The sequence below is a fragment of the Sycon ciliatum genome, chromosome 4, assembly GCF_964019385.1.
Source record: "Sycon ciliatum chromosome 4, ocSycCili1.1, whole genome shotgun sequence".
In the NCBI taxonomy this organism is placed as follows: domain Eukaryota; kingdom Metazoa; phylum Porifera; class Calcarea; order Leucosolenida; family Sycettidae; genus Sycon; species Sycon ciliatum.
In genome coordinates, this window is record NC_088646.1 from 23307156 (window position 1) to 23327155 (window position 20000).

General features: G+C 47.4%; 1 protein-coding gene and 3 long non-coding RNA genes across 4 annotated transcripts in view; 2 read left to right on the forward strand and 2 right to left on the reverse strand.

Annotated features, from left to right (window-relative positions):
* The first annotated feature begins 5686 nt into the window (after positions 1–5686).
* On the forward strand, positions 5687–6501 carry LOC135815110 (uncharacterized). Its single transcript, XR_010553266.1, has 2 exons — positions 5687–5918; positions 6298–6501. It is a non-coding gene; the product is annotated as an uncharacterized LOC135815110 (long non-coding RNA).
* Positions 6451–8943, reverse strand: LOC135815109 (uncharacterized). Its single transcript, XR_010553265.1, has 3 exons — positions 8535–8943; positions 8277–8442; positions 6451–7394 (listed from the first exon to the last, which is right to left on the reverse strand). It is a non-coding gene; the product is annotated as an uncharacterized LOC135815109 (long non-coding RNA).
* Positions 8944–10336: 1393 nt separating this feature from the next.
* Positions 10337–13019, reverse strand: LOC135815113 (uncharacterized). Its single transcript, XR_010553267.1, has 2 exons — positions 12929–13019; positions 10337–10869 (listed from the first exon to the last, which is right to left on the reverse strand). It is a non-coding gene; the product is annotated as an uncharacterized LOC135815113 (long non-coding RNA).
* Positions 12894–20000, forward strand: part of LOC135815111 (uncharacterized) — a 7152-nt gene continuing 45 nt past the window's right edge. The window contains exons 1-7 of the mRNA XM_065328353.1: positions 12894–13576; positions 14798–14894; positions 15612–15703; positions 15932–16015; positions 16757–16805; positions 17792–17904; positions 19156–20000. The exon at positions 19156–20000 is cut by the window's right edge and continues 45 nt beyond it. Of these exons, the coding sequence (XP_065184425.1) occupies positions 13463–13576; positions 14798–14894; positions 15612–15703; positions 15932–16015; positions 16757–16805; positions 17792–17904; positions 19156–19311 (705 nt within the window). The 5' untranslated portion in view covers positions 12894–13462 and the 3' untranslated portion in view covers positions 19312–20000. The remainder of the gene's footprint in view (positions 13577–14797; positions 14895–15611; positions 15704–15931; positions 16016–16756; positions 16806–17791; positions 17905–19155) is intronic.

The window sequence follows — 20000 nt, forward strand, 5'->3', positions numbered from 1 at the left end:
ATCCCCTTTTCCGGGTGCGTTCGGACCGAGCATTGCCCGTAACTAGGAATTGCTCGAACTCGGAACATGCACTTACACAATAATTATTATTATCTATCGATCCTTTTCATGAAGAGAAAAAGTTTCGTTCATGGGTGGGTGGGTTGCAGAGAGTTTCGATTATTATGAAAAATATTGATTATAGCTGAAACATCAGCCCATTCTAGCTGTTTACGTTTACTTTTTAGGGTGTCCATGGTGTCCATGGTGTCCATGGTGTCCATGGTGTCCAGGGTGTCCATGGTGTCCATGGTGTCCATGGTGTCCGGATCAGGGAAGTTTTACTGTACTAGAAACGATAAGCTCCCTGGGTGCTCTTGCTACCACATGTACAGGTCAGTAGGTGTTGGCGGATAATGCCGGCATTATATCGAGCATTAGACACCACCCGGAGCATCACGAGCATTATAAAGCATTACGAGGCCAAAAGTGGCATTATACGACGTTCTACATGACTGCATAGTAGATCTACACACATCGTCATGTACAGATTCGTATCGGCTATTGTTGGTCTTGTCTTGGATTGGCAACATTTATTACTATACGCGATGTATTACTACAAGCGATAGACCACCGTACACATAATTATCATGCATGATACCAAACAGATCTTGGCACTGACAGTCTGTGGATGTGGTAGCTGAGGTCCAGCACAGTGTGGAAACTCTCGCAGAAACTTCCGGTCCCGGAAGTTTATCTTCGGCCATGCGCCAGCAACTATTTAAACTTTTTGAAGATCCAGGTAACCACCCCGAACCAACGAAACAAATGTGAGCCAGCATGGAACGGTGGAGGTGCGCACCCGCACACATTCCAGACCTTACCCGGTTACAGTCCACAGTGTTACAAAAAAACATTCTTCATCGAAGCAAGAGTCCATGTCTTTGTCGAAGAGTAACGCTGGACTTTCACCGGATATTGACCATTGTGTAAGACCAGCTAACTAGCAGCCAACGCTGATGGCTCAGTGACTCGCCGCGATGCCGTTCTTGGGATTGGGAGGAAGCTGGGCTTTCTTCAGATGAGCTTTTGGCGGAGTCCTCTGATGATAGTGACGTCGTCGAGTTGGAAACTGCAGATCCTGCCGCGATAGCGAGGAAGCGGTCTTCAAGTTCAGAAAACAGCTATTACCAAGTCTGAAAATGTTTCCAAAAGGACGCGAGTAGCTCATGGACAGAGCACTGAAGTGGCCATCAGTGCCGAAACACGGGTGCGGGAGTTCCCAGATGAGCCGCTCAAAAGCGATTGTGGCAAGTTAGTGTGCCTGGCATGCCATACAACATTGTCAGGGAAGAAGAGTATAACCATGTCCCATATTGCTACCGCGAGACACAAACAAGGAAAGTCTCGTTTGCAGAGGGAAACTCAGAGGCAGAAGCTGGTCAAGGAGTCCTTCTTGGCGTATCAGAAACGACTTGGGAAGGCTCTAGCTGGCACCGGTCTTACTCAGGCCGTTAGTTCAGCTGAATCTCTGCGGCGGATCCAGATTGTGCGTTCTATGTTGCAAGCAGGAATCCCACTCGCAAAGGTTGATTTCTTACGACCGCTTTTGGAGTCTGACAGAAACGAATGATTGACTGACTCGAGCCACTTGTCACTCTATGTGCCGTTCCTCCTAGAGGAGGAAGCGAAGCAGCTGAAGGAAGAAATGAAAGAGGCCCGGTTTTGTTCCGTGGTATTTGATGGACACACTCACCTTGGGGAGGCATTGGTAATAGTGATAAGATATGTGGATTCAAGCTGGTCGCTCCAGCAGCGCCTCATCCGGCTTCATGTCCTGGCAAAGAGCCTCAACGGCTCCTAATTGGCAAGGGAACTCATCACCTGCCTCAATATGACTGTATGTGTTTGTACATAGCGTACATGTTTACCTGATATTGTATTATGTGTTTATCATAGCATGGGTGCAATATTATAGCATTTTTCTTAGCCCAATACCGCAAGGTTCAGGTGTTTATATTATTCCATCCGGCGGAGCATTATCAGCATTATTTGGAGCATTATATGGCCTTTTGTGGAGCATTACTGAGAGCATTATATCCCATATTACCGAGCATTATCCGCCAACACCTACAGGTCAGTCATCAGACATGTACTGCTCCAGTCTTTGCCCACCACTGGATGGTGGGGCCGGAGGCCTGCAGCTGGGCCAATGGCAATGGCGGACCTTTAGCTAGCTTAGGACGTACAGTCACCTGGTCACCAGGTCACCTATCCACATACTAGTAGTAGTACTAGTAGCCTATGTATAGGATATTGCACGGTTCCGAGGGGATTATTTTTCAAATCCCCAAGGCGCGCAGCGCCGCGGGGATTATGAAAAATAATCCTCGCGGACACTGTGCAATATCCTGTATCTCTTAGCCTGTCACCAGGAAACCCTATATATAGGGTTTGACATAACGCCACACATAAAGACCCTATATATAGGGTTTGACAGGCTAAGAGATAGGTAGACCACACTTTTCCAATGATCAGCAGCGCTGCATGCAGCATGAACCAGTGCACTGAGTCTGTGAACGGAACACCGAACGCGAAGTACCGGTAGTTCTGATATAGTCGTTTGTTCGTCGCCTCTCCAGGTTTTGATCCACTTATTGGTTTGACTGAGGCGAATGCGGATTGTCACACACTTTCTTTGGTTTGTCTCCCAAGACGAAGCCTCATGAACTCTGCTGCTTGTTGGTAGCTGACAAGACCGTGGGGAAAAGCGATACTGATAGCGATCAAGTGAAGACGACGAAATAGTAGATATTGTAATTATTTGAAAATAATTTGAGGTGCTCTGTTCGTCTGTCACCTACCGGCGTGGAGGCGATTTATTCCCTACAAATCAAAGACTACAATGAAGAATTGTCAGGCACTGACGTCCGTCCTATGGCTTAGTCAAATGGTGTCGTTGAAGAGTATCCGAAATAAGATGGATTGTTTGTGATCGTGTGGAACAAATTTGACAAGACCAGTAGAGCGTGAATGGGTACATCTACACGTACACATCTACACGTACATGTAGAACCAATGACATTGAGTTAGTAGTAGGCTAACTGCTGCAAAGATTTATCTTTCAGGTCTGTGAAAGAAGGAATTTTCCAAACACTGTACTAGAAACCAAAGTTTGCATTGAACGGCGATGCTCATTACTGTGCGTTTTTGTCATTTCGTTCAATGTTTCTATGACAACTCGTGTGCTGGACGAGCATTTGTTGTCATTGACTCAATTTCTTTTACTCTCCATATCATAGGCTATTGGATTATTTTCCTTACTCGGTCTATTTATAACCAGTATCTATAATGAGAGTGTGGTGTGTCTCTATGGTTACGGGTGTTCGGCACACCCGGTTCATGTAGCATGTTGCAAATTAAGATGCTCTTGTTTGTTGCTGATAGAAAGATTGCCACTTCCCTAGTTTTGTTTCACCAATATGCTTTTCTTTTGACAACTATAGCCACTTCCCCTTTTTAGACCTTATCTGGAAGGCCCATTCTTGCATATTCAAGCAGCAGCCAAGGGAGCTAGCTCTCTTGGTTATGCTGGTAGAAGGACTGGGTCCGACCCACCGTCCGAGGGGATCCACAGGATTTCCTGTGGATATGAGATCCCCTCGTTTGAGGGGATTATGAGCCATAATCCCCTCAAACTACAGTGCATTTCAAAACTATAGACGCGTAGGGTTTTTGAAATATTTCAAATTTGGCTGGAACTTTTTGAGAATAGTTTTCGGAATATTGCTCAGGATCGCTCCACAATTACTCTCATATAGTTTCTAAAGGATTGGATAACAGACGCCCAATTTGGAAAAATTTATGCACAAAGTGATCACAGATTTTATGTGGTATAGATGCTGGCATAACGGTTTTTGCCTAGGTACGCGTCTATAGTTTTGAAATGGACTGTAGGGGAAATATCCGTAGATCACCTGAAAAGGGTGGTCTATGTACGCAATAACAGTTAGGCCACACTGAAGAAGGTCTGTGGTTCGACTCACCCGACCGACCGTACATTTTTCAGCCCGACCGTAACTTTTTTTCGGCGGGCTGTCGTGTGACTGACGTACGTGGACTGAACACGTCCACGTCTACGTGTTGTGCAGCGTGAGTCTGCGGACGCAGGCGGCTCCTAGTACTAGTCCTAGATCCTTTTGGACTTGACTTGTACTTGTAGTTGTACTGCAGTGCAGTGAGTGGTACGACTGCTGCCTTGTGCTGGTAGTAGAGTCTACTCGATACGACCACCGGCAGACTGGCGAGACTTATTTTGAAGTGACCGTCCGGTTGAGAGTGATTGCCTCGTTCCAGATTAAGGACGGCCTTCTGTTTTGGGATGAAGGACAGACGAGATTGCACTTTCCTCGTGTATTGGGAACGATAGTTCACCTGTACCGGTAAGTTGCTGCTCCATGTGTGCAAGCACAGGAAGCGTCGATGGAAAAAGCCCATGTATTCGTGCACGCCGACACCAAACTAGCAATACATGTACCGGTACATTGTACAATTTGTACTTCGATTGAGTTCGAAGTAGTTCCCGAACTTACTTTCAACTCGCATCGTTCTTCATTTGCTTGATGATTTGGACAGTCAGAGTCACCGCTTGAAGTTATTCTCTTCTCGTTCCAGAGCTACACAATGTTTCAAAGTATTAGCCAGTGATCCCTTTATACAACACTAGCAGCACCCCCGCCAGCGTTGCCTGGCCGAATGTGGCATGCGGGTGAAGCAAGTACATGAACAGCACACGTGCTCAGCACGTGGTGGTGGCCAGACCGCTGAAGTCCTGGTGAGGGAGGTTCTTCATCGTTGGAAGGAGAAGGAGGGACGTCTGTTACGCCTTCGGGAGGCTGGTCAGGGTTGTCCATCACCTGGTGGCGGATGAAGCGGCTCAAAAAATTCAAAAACTTACGAACAAAAGTGCGATGCGCTCTTCACTGCAGATCAGATGCAGAGTGCAGTCAGTGCAGATCTTTTGTATCCTTTTGTTGGAGATGTTTCTATTTGCAGAGAACGGTTCACGTGGTCCGCAGCGCTTGTGCGGCTGCTAGTGCTACCTATGGCCTAGGCTAGGTGGCTACATGATTCGCACGCTTCGCGTGCTCAGTGCTTCTGCGCGCGGCTGCTACTGCTACTCGTACTGATCGTGTCTGCTATAGTATAAGTATAAGCGCTACCACCGTAGAAATAAAAAATCCGAAGGAAATACGACAATTTTACTGCGTCTGTAGCTTGTGTTGTAGCGCACCCATGCAGGGCCTGCTGGAGAGCCGGGTCAGCCGGGTCACGCGCCCGGCTGGGGAACTGCACGACCTGGCTGAACAGATAACACCGGGTCCAGTCTGACCCGGCTGAAAAATGTCTCAAACTATTACTTACTTACTCACAAAGGATTCCTAAAATACCGGTATTTTACAACTCGCGGACCCCATCTGTTGCATGCAAATCTAGCGCAACCGTACAAAAGCGACAGAAACTCGGCTAGGCCGGCTAGGCCCCCGTGCAATATGCCGGCATTTTTTTTGAGCATTTTCGGTACAATGGGGCTGTTAAGTGTGACGTCACGGCCCCTTCGATACGCATAGCAACGGAGAGCACTGCCACTGGGGACAAACAAAAGTCGCGTCCTCTGGATGGAACCAGTTGTGAAGGGCAACAGCATCTAAATGACTGGAGAGAGAACAGTTTTTCTTTGCTTTTTCGTCAAGCGATTGTTGTCGCTCTTTACTCCTTGTTCTTTCCTCTACAAATCTCCTGTAGTCGTCGAGGGCCTTCATAATGGCTGTGAAATTGGCTGCCCACTGTAAAACTCCGTGTTTGAGAGTGCTTTGAAGATTCTTCGCCTCCTGATGGATCAAAGTACGAGCGCTTCCTGTGGATTCGATTATATGTAGGTGAGTTGTTCAAGAAATCAGTGTCTTCTTTCTGTCTCTGCCCTCACGCTGGCACAATATCAGCCTCTATATCCATGACAGCCCGCACCTCCCGTAGACTGCATGACTTAGCTGTATTCTCGCCCTCCGTGGTGATTGAAGACCCATGGAAGAAGTTGTTCAGAATGATGTCCTGAGAATATAAAATAAAATAATTCCAGGGAATTGTTACAGGGTATTTTGGAAGGATGGAGAGAGAGAGAGAGAGAGCACTGTTTGAAGTGTTTGTCTCACTGTAATTACTCCAGATTATTGAATGGTGTATGATCTACTCGATATTTTCCGCAATGGTTTTTCCTGATTTGCGGGATCTCTTCTTTTGCTGTTTGCGTGTTTACAGGAAGTGACTGTCTGATGTATCTGCACCAGATCCTGGGGAAATGAAGTCAGATGCAAAGGCAGGGTCGTCCAGTGATGCAACACTGCCGTTCTATGTGCAATGTCACCGCTAATTCCCCCGGCGAAAACACAAACACGTGAAGAGACTACAGTATTGACCGTTCTGGTAATGAATCGTGACTGCTCGGACAGTCGATAATCGAAACACAGAGCACCAGCATGATGTTTTCATATTGGGAACCACACACCAGCTCAATTCTCAAGCCCAAAAATTGATTAATACAAAACACAGAGCGACGCAACAAGAGATCATCCGGCAACCAAACCAACCTGGGTCTGATGCACTGAATAGTCTTGAAATACGCAGGCCACACAAAGCAGTGCAAGCACAGACTGTTACAAGGTACATGCATTGCAGAACAAAGTGTAACCAAAGATACACAGGGTTATAGCTGCACACTCGTGCATGTGCTCGCTCAGCCCAAGAACACGCAGGATGATAGAAATAATCCGGGGGAAACACGCTAATGTCATGACCGGGGAGTGGGCCAGACATACTCTCAGGATTCTACAATTCCAGGTTCTTTACGGAAATATACCAGGAGTCCAGATACCCATTCCTCACCCTCAACACACAAGAAGACCAAAGCTTCACTCTAGGACCAAGCTCAAACAACAGAGAAGCAACAAGAACAACAACAACCAGCGATCGATGCTATATACTACAAGACCTAGTAGCGTGCACGGCACGGAGCGAGCAAGTAGCCAGCAAAGCATGAATAGTGATAGGTTTCACAACACTATTGATCGACAAGACACATCGCCGCCATGGCAAACACTTCATAAAGACACATGTATAAGCAGACGGAATACAATACAGATAATGACATTGTAGCAACACACGGACACGACACTGGCACCGAAGTAAGCATCAAGACGTAAATAGTGCAGCTCTGAAAAAGTAAAAACTACATTGACATGTACATGTACATTGGTGTGCCGAGTAGTATCATCCTTGATCACCCATCCAACCAAAACGTTATCAGGTCCGAGACGCCGAGATCCCACGCCGAATGTGAAGTGCATCTAGCCTTGAACCTGTTGCACAAGGCACACACATATGACAAAAAATGACATCCACTCCGATTATTTCCAGAGGCCAATCATAACAGAACACAGAAATGAAACCACGGGCTCAACAAAGTAAACGCAAAGGAAATTAGTTAAAATAATCCATGAAGTGCTATTTTAATTCCAGCTCTGACTGCAGTGTGGCGTCATGGCCCGATACCCGCTGAGCATAGACACAAACTCCATTAGACAGGGGCACGACATACTATTTTGGAATAAAGTCACAGGGGCGTAGCACCCGCTACGACTGGTACGACCATGGCCGCACCACTTTTCGAAAAGTGTGGTCCGTCTGGAACGTGCAAAACCGTAATAAAAAATCAGGATCCATCGATATTTGCATATGCGCATCAGACCTTTTTCTAGACTCGTAGATCTGTTATGCATCTGCAGTCGTACTGAGTACTGTACTCGACTCGACTGCACACTGCGCCAGAAGTTCCCAGAACGCAGGATTTTGTGTCTTTTTTACAAAATTTTCCGGGGGGGGGGGGGCCGGACCCCCTCCAACACGGCCTTCCGCCGCACCGACCTTCGGTCGTACCACTTCCAAAACCCCTCCTACGCCCCTGAGTCATAAAGTACAGCACTCCAATGACATGACGGACACCTCGTGCAAATGCGTGGTCTGTTCATCCGGCCAACTCGGCCACGCATGAGAGTGTGTGCATGTACGCGCGCACGCAAGCGCGCACGTGCACACACACCATGTATTCGGTGCGTATGGCGTACCTGTTGCGGAGATAATGAAGATGGAATCATTATCATGATGTTACATGTACATGTACAGTGTATGTTTGAGTGTAAAGTAAATTTTATTTTATTACACATTTCTTCGACACAACTTACTCCACATCTTCGCATTTCTCATAATCCATCCATCTACACTCCGTCTCAGTTGAGGAAAAATTCTCCCAGGTATACACTAGTCACCACAGCCATGTGATGACATTGGGATGGGTCCCAAGCACGATTGCACTCTCCAGTTACAATATAATTTATTTGTCCAGATTATCTGTGAAGACAAAATGCAATGCATAGCGGCAATCGATGGATGAAGAGAGAGTTTGTAAATACACATATCTTTCCACTTGTTCAGGAGCTTACCTTTTGGAGTTCACATCGTTTACACGATCTCTTATGCTGTCTTGCACCTTGGCTTTGTTGACCATGGATACGCCATCCCAGAAGACATTCTACAGGAGCTACTAATGCAGAGCGTTTTTCACGCTCGATCTCGGCGATCTACCTCGTCACGCCAATAAAATCCTCCGTGACACTGGCTACAGTCACAAGAGACGTCTCAGTAAGGTAATGAGCACGACAACGCCGTCGAGATCAAGGACAAAGAGAAAACAAAACACTCACTGAAAACAGCAAAGAAGAAACGAAGAAATGTACACGATTCCTATATGTTGCCACTGACAACTGGTTCGGTGGAGACGACGCTACTTTTGTTTGTCCCCAGTGGGATCGTTGCTATGCGTATCGAAGGAACTGTGACGTCATCACTTAACAGCCCCATCCGCGAACCCAGCACTTTGGGCTCGTGATGCAGCATTTTGGGGGAAACGGAGCACTTGGCCGTTGTGTATCAAAATTGAGAGAAGAAAAACTTCCCAAACAAGAACGTTACTTCCGCATTCCGTGGGTTAGCTTCTTGTTGAGTACATGTAGTTTATGAATTGTTTACCATGGCAGACTCGAGCAAGTCTCTTATTGAGTATTTTCTTACTCCCTGGTTTTGACGGCGTGTGCTGAGGATGACAAAAAAGTGAGCATTTTCCGAGCATTTTCGGCAAGGTTTGGGAGCATTTTCGGCAAGGTTTACGAGAATTTCCCAAAAGCATTTTCGGCAAAGTTTCGGGCATATTACACCGGGCCGGGGCCTAGCTAGGGTCAACTGGGGCCAACTGGTTCGAGCGCGATCTGGCCAGCGGCGAGCAGGAAGTCAGGACATTGAAAGTCGATGGGGCAGGCAGTCAAAAGCGTAACTTTGGCTATAGCTTTTGACACAGTTGAAAGTTTTGAGCAGGCTTTTTGTTTGTTTTTCTGCCGGATGATTTGACCCGGCTTGACCCGGCTGGCCTGCATGCGCCAGGTACACTCTGACCGAGCTGTGTTGAATGTCTAGAGAAGGCCCTGCCATGTTCTGAATTCCTGCTGGGTGGGTCAAGCCAGACTCTCTTCCCTGTTCCATCGCCTCTCCAAAAGTATATTCTGACATTGTTGAGATTTACAGATGAGAAATTGCACACCTGTCAAATCGTTTCTGATTCGAGCACCCGGGTCTACGTACCTACACTGTTCGCACGCTTCGCGTGCTCAGCACGTGGTGGTGGCTACACGATTCGAACGCTTCGCGTGCTCAGTGCTGTGGCTGCTTCCGCTAGCTACACGATTCGCACGCTTCGCGTGCTCAGTGCTTCTGCGGCCGCTAGCTACACTGTGCTACACAGTCACTAGCACTGTTCGCACGCTTCGCGTGATCAGGGCAGCGCTGCTCCGCAGCGCTTCAGCGTGACACAAAAACACACGTCACAGGTGCCTCTTCTTTATAAGGAGCGTGACACACACACAGACGTACTAGACACACGTCACAGGTACTAGGTGCCTCTCTTTTATAAGTAAAGATGTATGGCATAACACTGCGTAATAAATAATAATGCCGATGTACTGGGTGTCTAAAGGCAGTACAGTGTATTTACATGTACTAAAAATATATATTAAAAAAAAATCAAATCCGCCCGCCCGCCCGTAAAAAAAATGTCCATGTTAGTCGAACCACACACCTTCTTTAGTTTGGCCTTACATGTAAATACTAGGACTGACTGTAAATCGCGTGCACGCACTGCCTCTCAGCCTAAACGACAGCCACAGAGCCAGAGGTGTTCCTGGAAAAGGGGGGAAAAAAGTGCAGCAACCCATACGGCTGCTGCATGGGAGCCGGAGGCAAGTAGGCTCTGGCCATGGCAGGGTGTTCGGAACCCCTGTTAACCCACTGCACCATGTCCTACCTACACACCCTGTAGGTAACACTCAGGGAGACTTTCATTGTGCGAGTTCTGTGATAATGGTGAATCTTCAGCCGACCCCTCTCCTACTAACTGCTATCATCCGTATTTATACTGGCCAGGCCTAGGATAGCCAGTATAGCCTAGGCCTGGCTAGGGCTATAGGCTAGCTAGCTAGGGCCGCTTGGCGCTTGGGCGAAGACCTGCCTTCGCCATCTAATCATTGATATGGTAGCATGATTGATGGCAGGCTAGCGGCTGCGCGGCGTGCGCGCGTCGCGTCGAAGCGTCTGCTCATCAAACTACTATTTTGTACTAAAATACTACTTCAAAGACGCGTCAAAGACAGTCATCTCGAGATCTCATGACTGTATTCATGCCATCATGGTAATGTTCATATCACGTCAGGGAGTCGTTGACGGCCAGCGCTGCAAGGCAACGCACAACACAACAAGCATGACATAATAATTATTATTTGCCCATGGACTGGACTGACATGACTGGAGCTGCCAGACCACGCCATGGAAGCAGTGAATACAAAAAATGTAAACAATTTTACACTCCGCTCCATTCCCTCTTTACTTTGACTTTAGCCGTTTCGCTGCTCGCCAAGTAGGCCCAGACAGATCCTGCCGGCAATTCTTTCGGCAAAATATCGAAGAATTTAAAGAGCGGAAATTGCCGGCAAAATCAGAGCAAAATAATCGAGATGTTGGGTAGAATCGATGCCTGATACTTGGATTTCCTTGGTTCGGCAGGATACAGTGCCCAGGACGAGATCATGTGACCGAAATATCACTGGGATTCACTGTGGATCCACATGGTTTAGGAAGAACTAAGGGACACGTGCGTGGAAATCCGTGTTGAGAAACCGACCCTGCGATTTTATGAAAAGTCGTACGGGATTGTACGGGCATTGGATAAAATACACGTTTTTCCGGAGCAAAATGGAGCAAAATATCGAGATTCTTGTGCCAGGCTCGGCAAAATATCGAAGATTTCGCAGCAACATTTTGCGGCAAAATATCGAGGCGAGCGGAGCAGAATCTGTCTGGGCCTATCGCCAAGCCCTGCAGGTTACTACCGTATTTCCTCGATTAATAGACCCGGTCTTTTGTTTCTTGAAGAGGGTTGGACCCCTGGTCTCTTATTTGGGCATGGTCCATTATTTGAGCATGGTCCACTATATTTTCATCGGCACATCGCTGGAAATGTTGGATTTTTAACACGTCATAATAATTATAGAAATTCTATGCCGATGGTCCGATATTGCCTCTGGAGGATCCGTGAAATAAAAATCAAAAAATAGTTCTATGCGGATGAAAATATAGTGGACCGTGCTCAAACAATTAAAGAAAGCACTAGCCACTACAAAAATTGTAGTTGCGCAACCTAAAATCGCGTCCTTTTTTGATCCACCACGTGCTTTCTTAGTGCGCATGCACAAAGCGATGAACTCAAAATAAGAGACCAGGTCTCTTATTCGGGCATGGTCTACTATTTTTCCGTGAGGCCTCTAGGAGGGTCTACTAGTATTTGAGCATGGTCTGTTATTCGAGCACGGTCCATTAATCGAGGAAATACCGTCGGTAGTACATGTAATAGTTCAGAAGTCCTGTGTTCCCGGTAACCTCGTTCAGAGCCTGCAGTTGCTGTTGTAAGACAAAGGCAAATGAATGGCTTCCAGCTAAGCGGCATGCAAGTAACGACTGACTGAGTCTGTGCACGTCGGCCAAGTGATCATGGCGATTTTACAGACACCAGGGCCTCGTGAAGTGTATCCGAACTGACTGACACTTGACAGGTCATATGAGGGGAGGGCGCAGCAGGGCTTCGCTGAAAACACGTCAACGACAACCGCACGTCAACGACAACCGCACGATCATCCGCGAAGGAAGCGGAATGCCAGCTCTTGTCTTCATACTGCCATTGCCATGATCACCATGAATGATTACCTGATTACTGGTCTGCAAGTGCAGCGCCACATCATCACATGCCGCACCATGCCAATGTCATGGTACATCTCTTCCACCACTGCACCAGACCAGGCCGAGGGATAGGAAGCATGAAAGCGAAAGCCTTCCGGATTCCGAGCTCCACCGCCATGCTCATTTTTCGCGGGCTACAAAACTCTACACCAGGGAGTCGTAGCTTTTACTTAGTACGACTACTTCAAGTACTTGTAATCCCTGTAAGTCTAAGCCTAGATCATAATGATAGAGTCACCATGGTCACGTAGAAGACATACAGCGTCTTGCACTCACAGAGCATGCAGCACGTGCTCTCAGCAGACATCATGTCAGTGCTACTTGCTAGCTAGACAGTCCAGTCAGAGCGCTCAACGCACAACGCGCAGTATGCATGCACGATACGGTCGGTCGGTGCATGCTGCAAAATATTACACACCCCATGGCCCACAAACAAAATAATTCCCTCAAGCCATCGATCCGCATGCACGCAGCACAGTCTATACAGTCAGTGACTTACTAAAATTTCGAAATACGCGAGTGAGATAGAAGGATCCGAAAGAAGCCCAACGATTAGACTCCGGTGGCAGCCTTTTCCTGCACAAGTGGTTCTTGATCCGGCAATTCAGGTGTCCTGCTCCGTAGCCTCTGCTTGGCCGTAGCGACGCTACGACTGAACTGAACTGAAGTCTGTACTGAGAGTGAGAGGCGCCCGTGTAGTGCGCCGGTCAAGCACAACTACTGAACTAGTACAATACTAGTATTAGTAACTCCCCCAGCGCTCAGCGTGGACAATATTGTGAACAGGAGTAGTCCTGCACATTGCTGCAGCACGGAGTCCATTGTCACCGCCACTGGATCAGAATTACACTGGAGATAGGCGTCTACCTACTGTATCTGGCTGTTTCTAGCTGAGCGGCCTGTACGAGCAGCGTCAACCGCCAAGCCGTGTGGCACTCGCTCACTCCTCATATTCATAAGCCGATTATTCCGTGCAGCGGGGCTGCGTGATTTTCAACGCCTAGCAGCTACAGAACCCATCCACACTTCAGTCATGTTGGCACATCTATCAGCCACCTCGGCCTTTGTAGCAGCATGCGTGTGGAGTATTTTGTTCAAAAATGTATTGGGCCAAGTGTGTGTAGGAACTGGTCTCCCACCACGAAAGGTGAGAACAACTTTTCTGTAACAAAACCACAATGTGAACTGGCCTGACTACAGTAGTCATTGCCAGTGTGCGTGTGTGTGCGTGTGTGTGCGTGCGTGCGTGTGTGTGTGTGCGTGTGTGTGTGCGTGTGTATGCGTGTGTATGTGTGTGTGTGTGTGTGTGTGTGTGTGCATGCGTGCGTGTGTGTGTGTGTGTGTGTGTGTGTGTGGGTACATGGTGTATGTGTGTGTGTGCGTGGTGTGTGTCCAGTACATGCGTGTTGGCATGTGTGTGTGTGCGCGTGCACATGTGTGTGTGTGTGTGTGTGTGTGTGTGTGTGTGTGTGTGCGTGCGTGTGTGTATAATGTGTGGTGAGGCGTGTGTGTGTTATAAAAAAATCCTCTCACTTGGCGACCGAGCCTTCCACCTAAGGTTCTTTAGACACAGAAAGGTCATCACTCTGCACAGTGCGGTAACCATGGTAACCTTACATGACTGTACAGGATTGTACTGTTACTACTGTCGTGGACATGCAAATCTGGTTGCATGTCTAGCGGCCCCAGGACGCTGGCCATGCAGCCGTGAGTAAGCATACGGTTCACACATTCATGTATGCGCTGCAGCGCGCTGGTCGCATCGGATCAACATGTGCACTGCATGCAATGTTCTGTACGCACTGAGGGCATCGGCCCCGGTCATTCGACTGGATTTCCATGTCCACGGCAGTACGTGTAGTCTGTCAGACAACTGCCATTACAGTCTTGTACATGTCACTGAGGTCTTTGAAGGGAATAGGCGTTCTCCAACCGATTGGCATTGTTTTCTATGTGTACTACTTACAACCACTTCCCTTTCCCCAGAGTTATACTCGCCGTACGGGGTGTCCGCATGAACTAAAACGGACACTACTACACGTGTCAGCATGTGCTCGATCTGTAGCTGCCGGCCGCCAGAGAGTGCTGCATCCTCACAGACCTCAGTCCTCCAGGGAGTGCCTATTCCCCGGCATAGTACGGGAGGCAGTGGCTTTTGCTGGTGCTCTGTGCGACACATAGTGCTGTAAATTAGCAAGGCACAGAACATTTAGTATCGCTCGCCTGAGCTGAGTGCAGTATGCGTCAGACTAGACTGGGCTGTGGGAAGTTACGGCCAGACACTATAATTGTCTATTTCAAGCACTGTTATCCATGAATTTTGCACCGAAGCCAATGTGTTCTGTGCACGTCTGTGTGTCTGTTTCAGACGTTGGGTTTGGTCTTCTGCCGTCGATTTTCCGACAATGCGTGCTGCACGCCCGCACTGGACGCTGAGAACGAGGAGATGTTTGGAAACCTAGTCAGTGAGTTTGCAAGCTGCACTGGGCTGGCAGTGGGTTGTATGCCGCTGCCGCTGCATGTTGAATGCGCTCACTGCATGCATGAGTTTATAGCTGCACACGGGCATGTTCTTGACTGCAGTTCATGTTTGAGTATGAATAACTGTCTGTTTAAATGTACTTCTTCAATTTGAACACTTCTTGTAGTCATGTAGTGCGTAAAATCTCCAGACAGCTATATGCTCCAACCATCTAGAATTCCTCATCAGCGGACTGAGCTTAGAGCAACTGGCAGAACCAATTTCAATGAAGACCTGTGAAGTACAGAATGTTTTGAGCAGAACCAAGCGTCTTTGTCGTAGTGCGAAATTCACTGCGAGCTTTGGACTGATGCAGATAGCCTGGACGCAAAACCAGAAAGAGTGCCCAATCCCTACGAGATAAGGGACGTAGCGTAGACTTATTAATTAATGCAGGACCAGTATCCATAAGACCGCTGCGCCTTGCCAAATACGGAAGATATGAGTAATGCATGTGAGTACACTGGGATCGGCAATGCACTGTCAAACACTCCGCTCAATCATGCCCAGGTGGCTGCATGGGGTGTTTATGCTACAAACTACGTCATTGCGCTATGGGCTTACGATTGGGCCATGGTGCTCTAGATGTACATGGTTGTGTTGTCATGTATGATTTGGACTGTGGTAACGTTATGTGGTGTTTCTGCTGTGCCGCTGGCAGACGTTGGCTCTAGCTGCCGAGTGCGGGGCAATGTCCGCAACCATCCGATGGCCGAGTTCTACTGCCTGAACTGCGATCCCAATCAGCCACAGGTGAGACTAGTACAGTACTACTGTTGGTGGGTATCGTAGTCTGGGATCTTGACCAGTATGTTATCAGATTTACTTCAATAAAGGAGACTCGCCAGTTTTACTCGCAACCTGCATCTATGAATGGTGAGCGGTTGGGGGGGGGGGTTTGATGAGGTTGTCAGAATCCATTTAATTGCACCCATACTAAATCCACCCGCCGATGATATTGTTTTTGTGTTTTGTTTGCAGTTTCTGGTGAATAGCACAGTGTATATCTGCAAAGAATGGGCTGATGACAAGTTTGGCACCGGCTCTGAGCTCTTCACCAAATACGTGAGTATGGAGTTCAGGCCATTTCCTGTTGCTATTATTTGAATGGCATGACTTTCATGGCTACGTTTTTGGTCTTCATGAAAAACTGGTATTGTGGACTTGATTCCGCTTCATTCAGGGGTAAGTAATTGAAAAGAAGTCCTGAAAAACAAGAAATTAGGTCCGAAAGTCATCTCGTCACGGACCGTGCCTCATAACTCGCGCGGAGCCGCGCGCGCCGTTCGCTGTTGAACGATGCAACGACTGCTGCATGTCGTGTCGTACGAATCGTACAACATTTTACAGCTCACCCCAGACGTCCCGTCCTGACTGGCCTTTACGTCTCGTACCGTCAGCGTTGCGTCGAATGTGAACTAGGCTTAACAAAGAGGGAGACATTCATTATGATGCAACAAAAGTACAGTTTTCGGAGTTGCAGATTTTTTGGACTTAAGGACATTCAAGTGCTGGGCCACGCCAGGGGTATGTACACTTGCACACTGGCATTTTCTTTCTACAGTAAACTGTTCAATGAAACCTGATGCCGGTGTGCACCAGCACACAGCCCAGTGTTGACAGGGCTAGGGCTGCACAGCACCCGGTGTGTACTTGACCCATGCACGCCATCGGATTTCATTGAGCGGCACTGTAGATTTTCGATGTGTGTGTGTGTGTGTGTATTTGTGTAAATAGTAACGGCACATTTCTGACTCATTCGTGTGCTGACGGTTCCTGTTTGTGCCTGCGCACAATGTCATACAGAATCTGGACCAGTGTGGCCTATACGCAGCTGGAGCATGTCCAGGCAGAGGTGAGCACGTGAAACAATTCTTGTTGAGCAAGTCTGTGTTCGACAGTAGCTAAAGCCTAGTATAACTAAAGTGACTTGCTATAATTATGGTGGCTCAGAGCAGTGCAATGGTGTGAAAACTGGAGATCACGATTAGTGAATTGGATATTGGGAACTGGGGTAGAGATTTAAAATACAGTAGAACAACAACATTATCCTATCCCCATACTGGCCATAGTCGCACGCGAGCCTGCCATTTAGAAGACCTGCAGTGCTTTAATCTGGACCGCTGCTGAGTACCTTCCCACTGCTTCCTCCGCCAAATCTATTCATCCAATCCCTCTCCTCACTCCTCTTTCCTGGGCATGTTGTCTTTGTAACAACCTCACATCCTATCACCAATGAACATCATCGGAAACGTGTTAAACTTATGGGGCTTCACATGCACACACACACACACACACACACACACACACACACACACGCACACACACACACACACACACACACACACACACACACACACCATGCGGTTGACCATTTCTTATCTGGGCAGGTCTGGACAGAAGAGCGGCGTGACTCGGAAATTATGCGTAGCTCAGAGCACTACACCCGTGATCTCGACGAGTCGTGTGAAACGTAGAATTGCAGAACGCTTCACGTACGTGCACACTTGGATTAGACATACATGTATAGGAAATAGGATACTCGGATCAAAAAGGTCCCAGAAACGTGCCCGGTTTGAAAGAGTTGCTGGACTAGGAGTGTCGTGTAGTGCACCTGTATCTGAGCTCATGCAGCCGCCACACTACGTACATATATAGAGTTGAGACATATCCAAGCGCTTGGTAAATCCTGTAGCGGACACATTGTGCTAATCAATCATCTGCTCCAATCTAAAAAATAATACACCCAAATGGTTAGGTGTTCCAATACAAGAGCAGCTTATGAGTGGGTGAACCGGGTCGGGTCGGGTCTAATCCATAGACATCTACTGTGTCTCCTAGATCGCTACCAATGCGGCGACGACCTCATCCTACCAGCGCCCAATGCCTCCAGTGATGCCGGCGTGGACATTGTACGGACCGTGTCGGAACTGCTCAACTTTGCTAACCTTGGGGTAAGTCATGCGCCAAGGTGAAGAAGTTTTCACCTATACAGTCCATTCATAAAAAGATGGGCTCTGGCTCTGGCGAGCTCCCGTATTTGGCGATTTTTCGTGATTTCATCGTACACAGTGCAGTGCTGCGAAATTTGAAATTTGAAAAAGGGTCCAAAAAGGGTACCTGAACTGGGGTTCGAACCGCACAATGCACGTTTGCAGGCGGGGTCAAACGGCCTGGATTTTTATGGTTTTTCCCAATTCAGTGCTGTTGGGGCAAAACCTGGCCGAAATTCTATTCTTGTTATGGCTTGCTTTTTGGACAAAAAAACTTCAGAAACATAATTGGAAGAGGATTCCATAGGGGATTGCAGAAAAAAATTCTAAAAAAACTCAAAGTTTGACCCATTTATGGCCAAAAGCTAGAAGTCCATCTTTTTCTGAATGGACTGTAGTCAAACTTGCGAATAACGACCTTCGATCGGCCATGAGAAAGGTGTTGTTATTCGCGATTTGTTGTTCCCTAGTTAAAGTTATGCAGTCAAGTGGTTGCTTGGTCTGAAGATAGTGTTGTTAGTTGCGAGGTTGACTGTACATGTAACGTTACTACCACTGGCAGTACTCAATATCAATTTTTATATCTCCCCAAACTCGAGGATGTTGCGCTGCTTCAGAAACACATATTGAGGACAGCAAACACAGGGATACGGTGTATTCGCCTAGTACGTACTTGCGTCGTACGGACATTGTGCCGAGCATGGATATGCTGCTCCATACGTCTTATCACAGCTCCACCGTGAACTATCTGTGTCAGCGTGCACTTGTACAGACTGGCGCACATCAGTGCGTACCCTAGACTGCACAGCATACAGTTGTCAATGAGTGGTATCTCGCTCTCCCGTAGCACTCTGAACTTCTTGGGTAGAGGCAGAAACTGACTTTCTGGCGGAGACGTTCTAGTTTGATCGTGTACATGTGCATAGCTTACTGATTTATTAGAAAAGCAGAGCTAGTTGTTTGATTCAGTAGAAATAATGTTGGATAACTTTGGCAGGGTACCGTCGTGCCTACTGCTCTTGTGTGTTCTCTGAATTTGAGAATCTATTTCTCATCGATATCAGCTGTACATGTAGGCGCATTTGCCTGTGCCATGCCAATGCGTCTCCATAATCCAAACGAAACAGAAACAAACAATAAAATAGTTCAGCCCATGGGTTGAGTTTGTCCTCATGTGCACCCTGCACGTCTCTCTTTATTTCTTCTCTGCAGCCACCACTGTTTGAGGAAGGCTACACGTTCAGCATAGTTGCCAAGGCCGAGCTGCCGGCTGGTGTGACAGCATGCTACGGCTCGGCGTCCGCCCTCTCTCCCATGATAGCGCTGCTTACACTCTCAGTGTTCTTAGTTGCGGCTGCTGTCATGTGACTTGTGCCATTCTAGACCCCCCCCCCCCTCCCCATAGCCCCATCTATTTTCAAATGATGCATAGTCTAGATATCTGTACACGATTCCAATTTTACCAAGCCATGGCTATGCTGCCTGACTTAGATTAAGTGCATGTTAGTGAGTTTCAAATTGAGTAGAGGCTTGTGCAATTTACAATGTAACATAATGGTGACATAATGATGATGATGAGATCGGCGGTTGCTCCTAATTCCTAGCACTACGTGATTGCAGAACAATCATCAGTTTGCCCCCAGAATTGAATAACAACTTACCAGTTGATGCTAAACTCAACAGTCGCCAGTGGTGTGCAATGAACATAACCCATTCGGCCGGAATGAAACCAGGCCTCATGAATAGAAGTGCTAGCTTATATCGGATGACTCAGTTTGTTTTGACCGATATCGTGAAATATTGTTTGACAATATCGGGAACGTTTAGCCTGTCACCAGCTATTTGCAAAGGTTCAGCATAATTTTTTTCTTTCCTTTCTTCTTCTCTTTACTAGAATGTTTACTACTCAATAGTACTCCTCCCTTTTTTCATTAAAAATAGATTTTTTAACTCTTTTGTCTTGTTGGCCCGTAGACAGTGACAATCACCATCTCCCTCCATCGGCCTCATATTATTTGTGCAGCTGGACTGTTGAGCTTCCGATGTGAAATAAATGA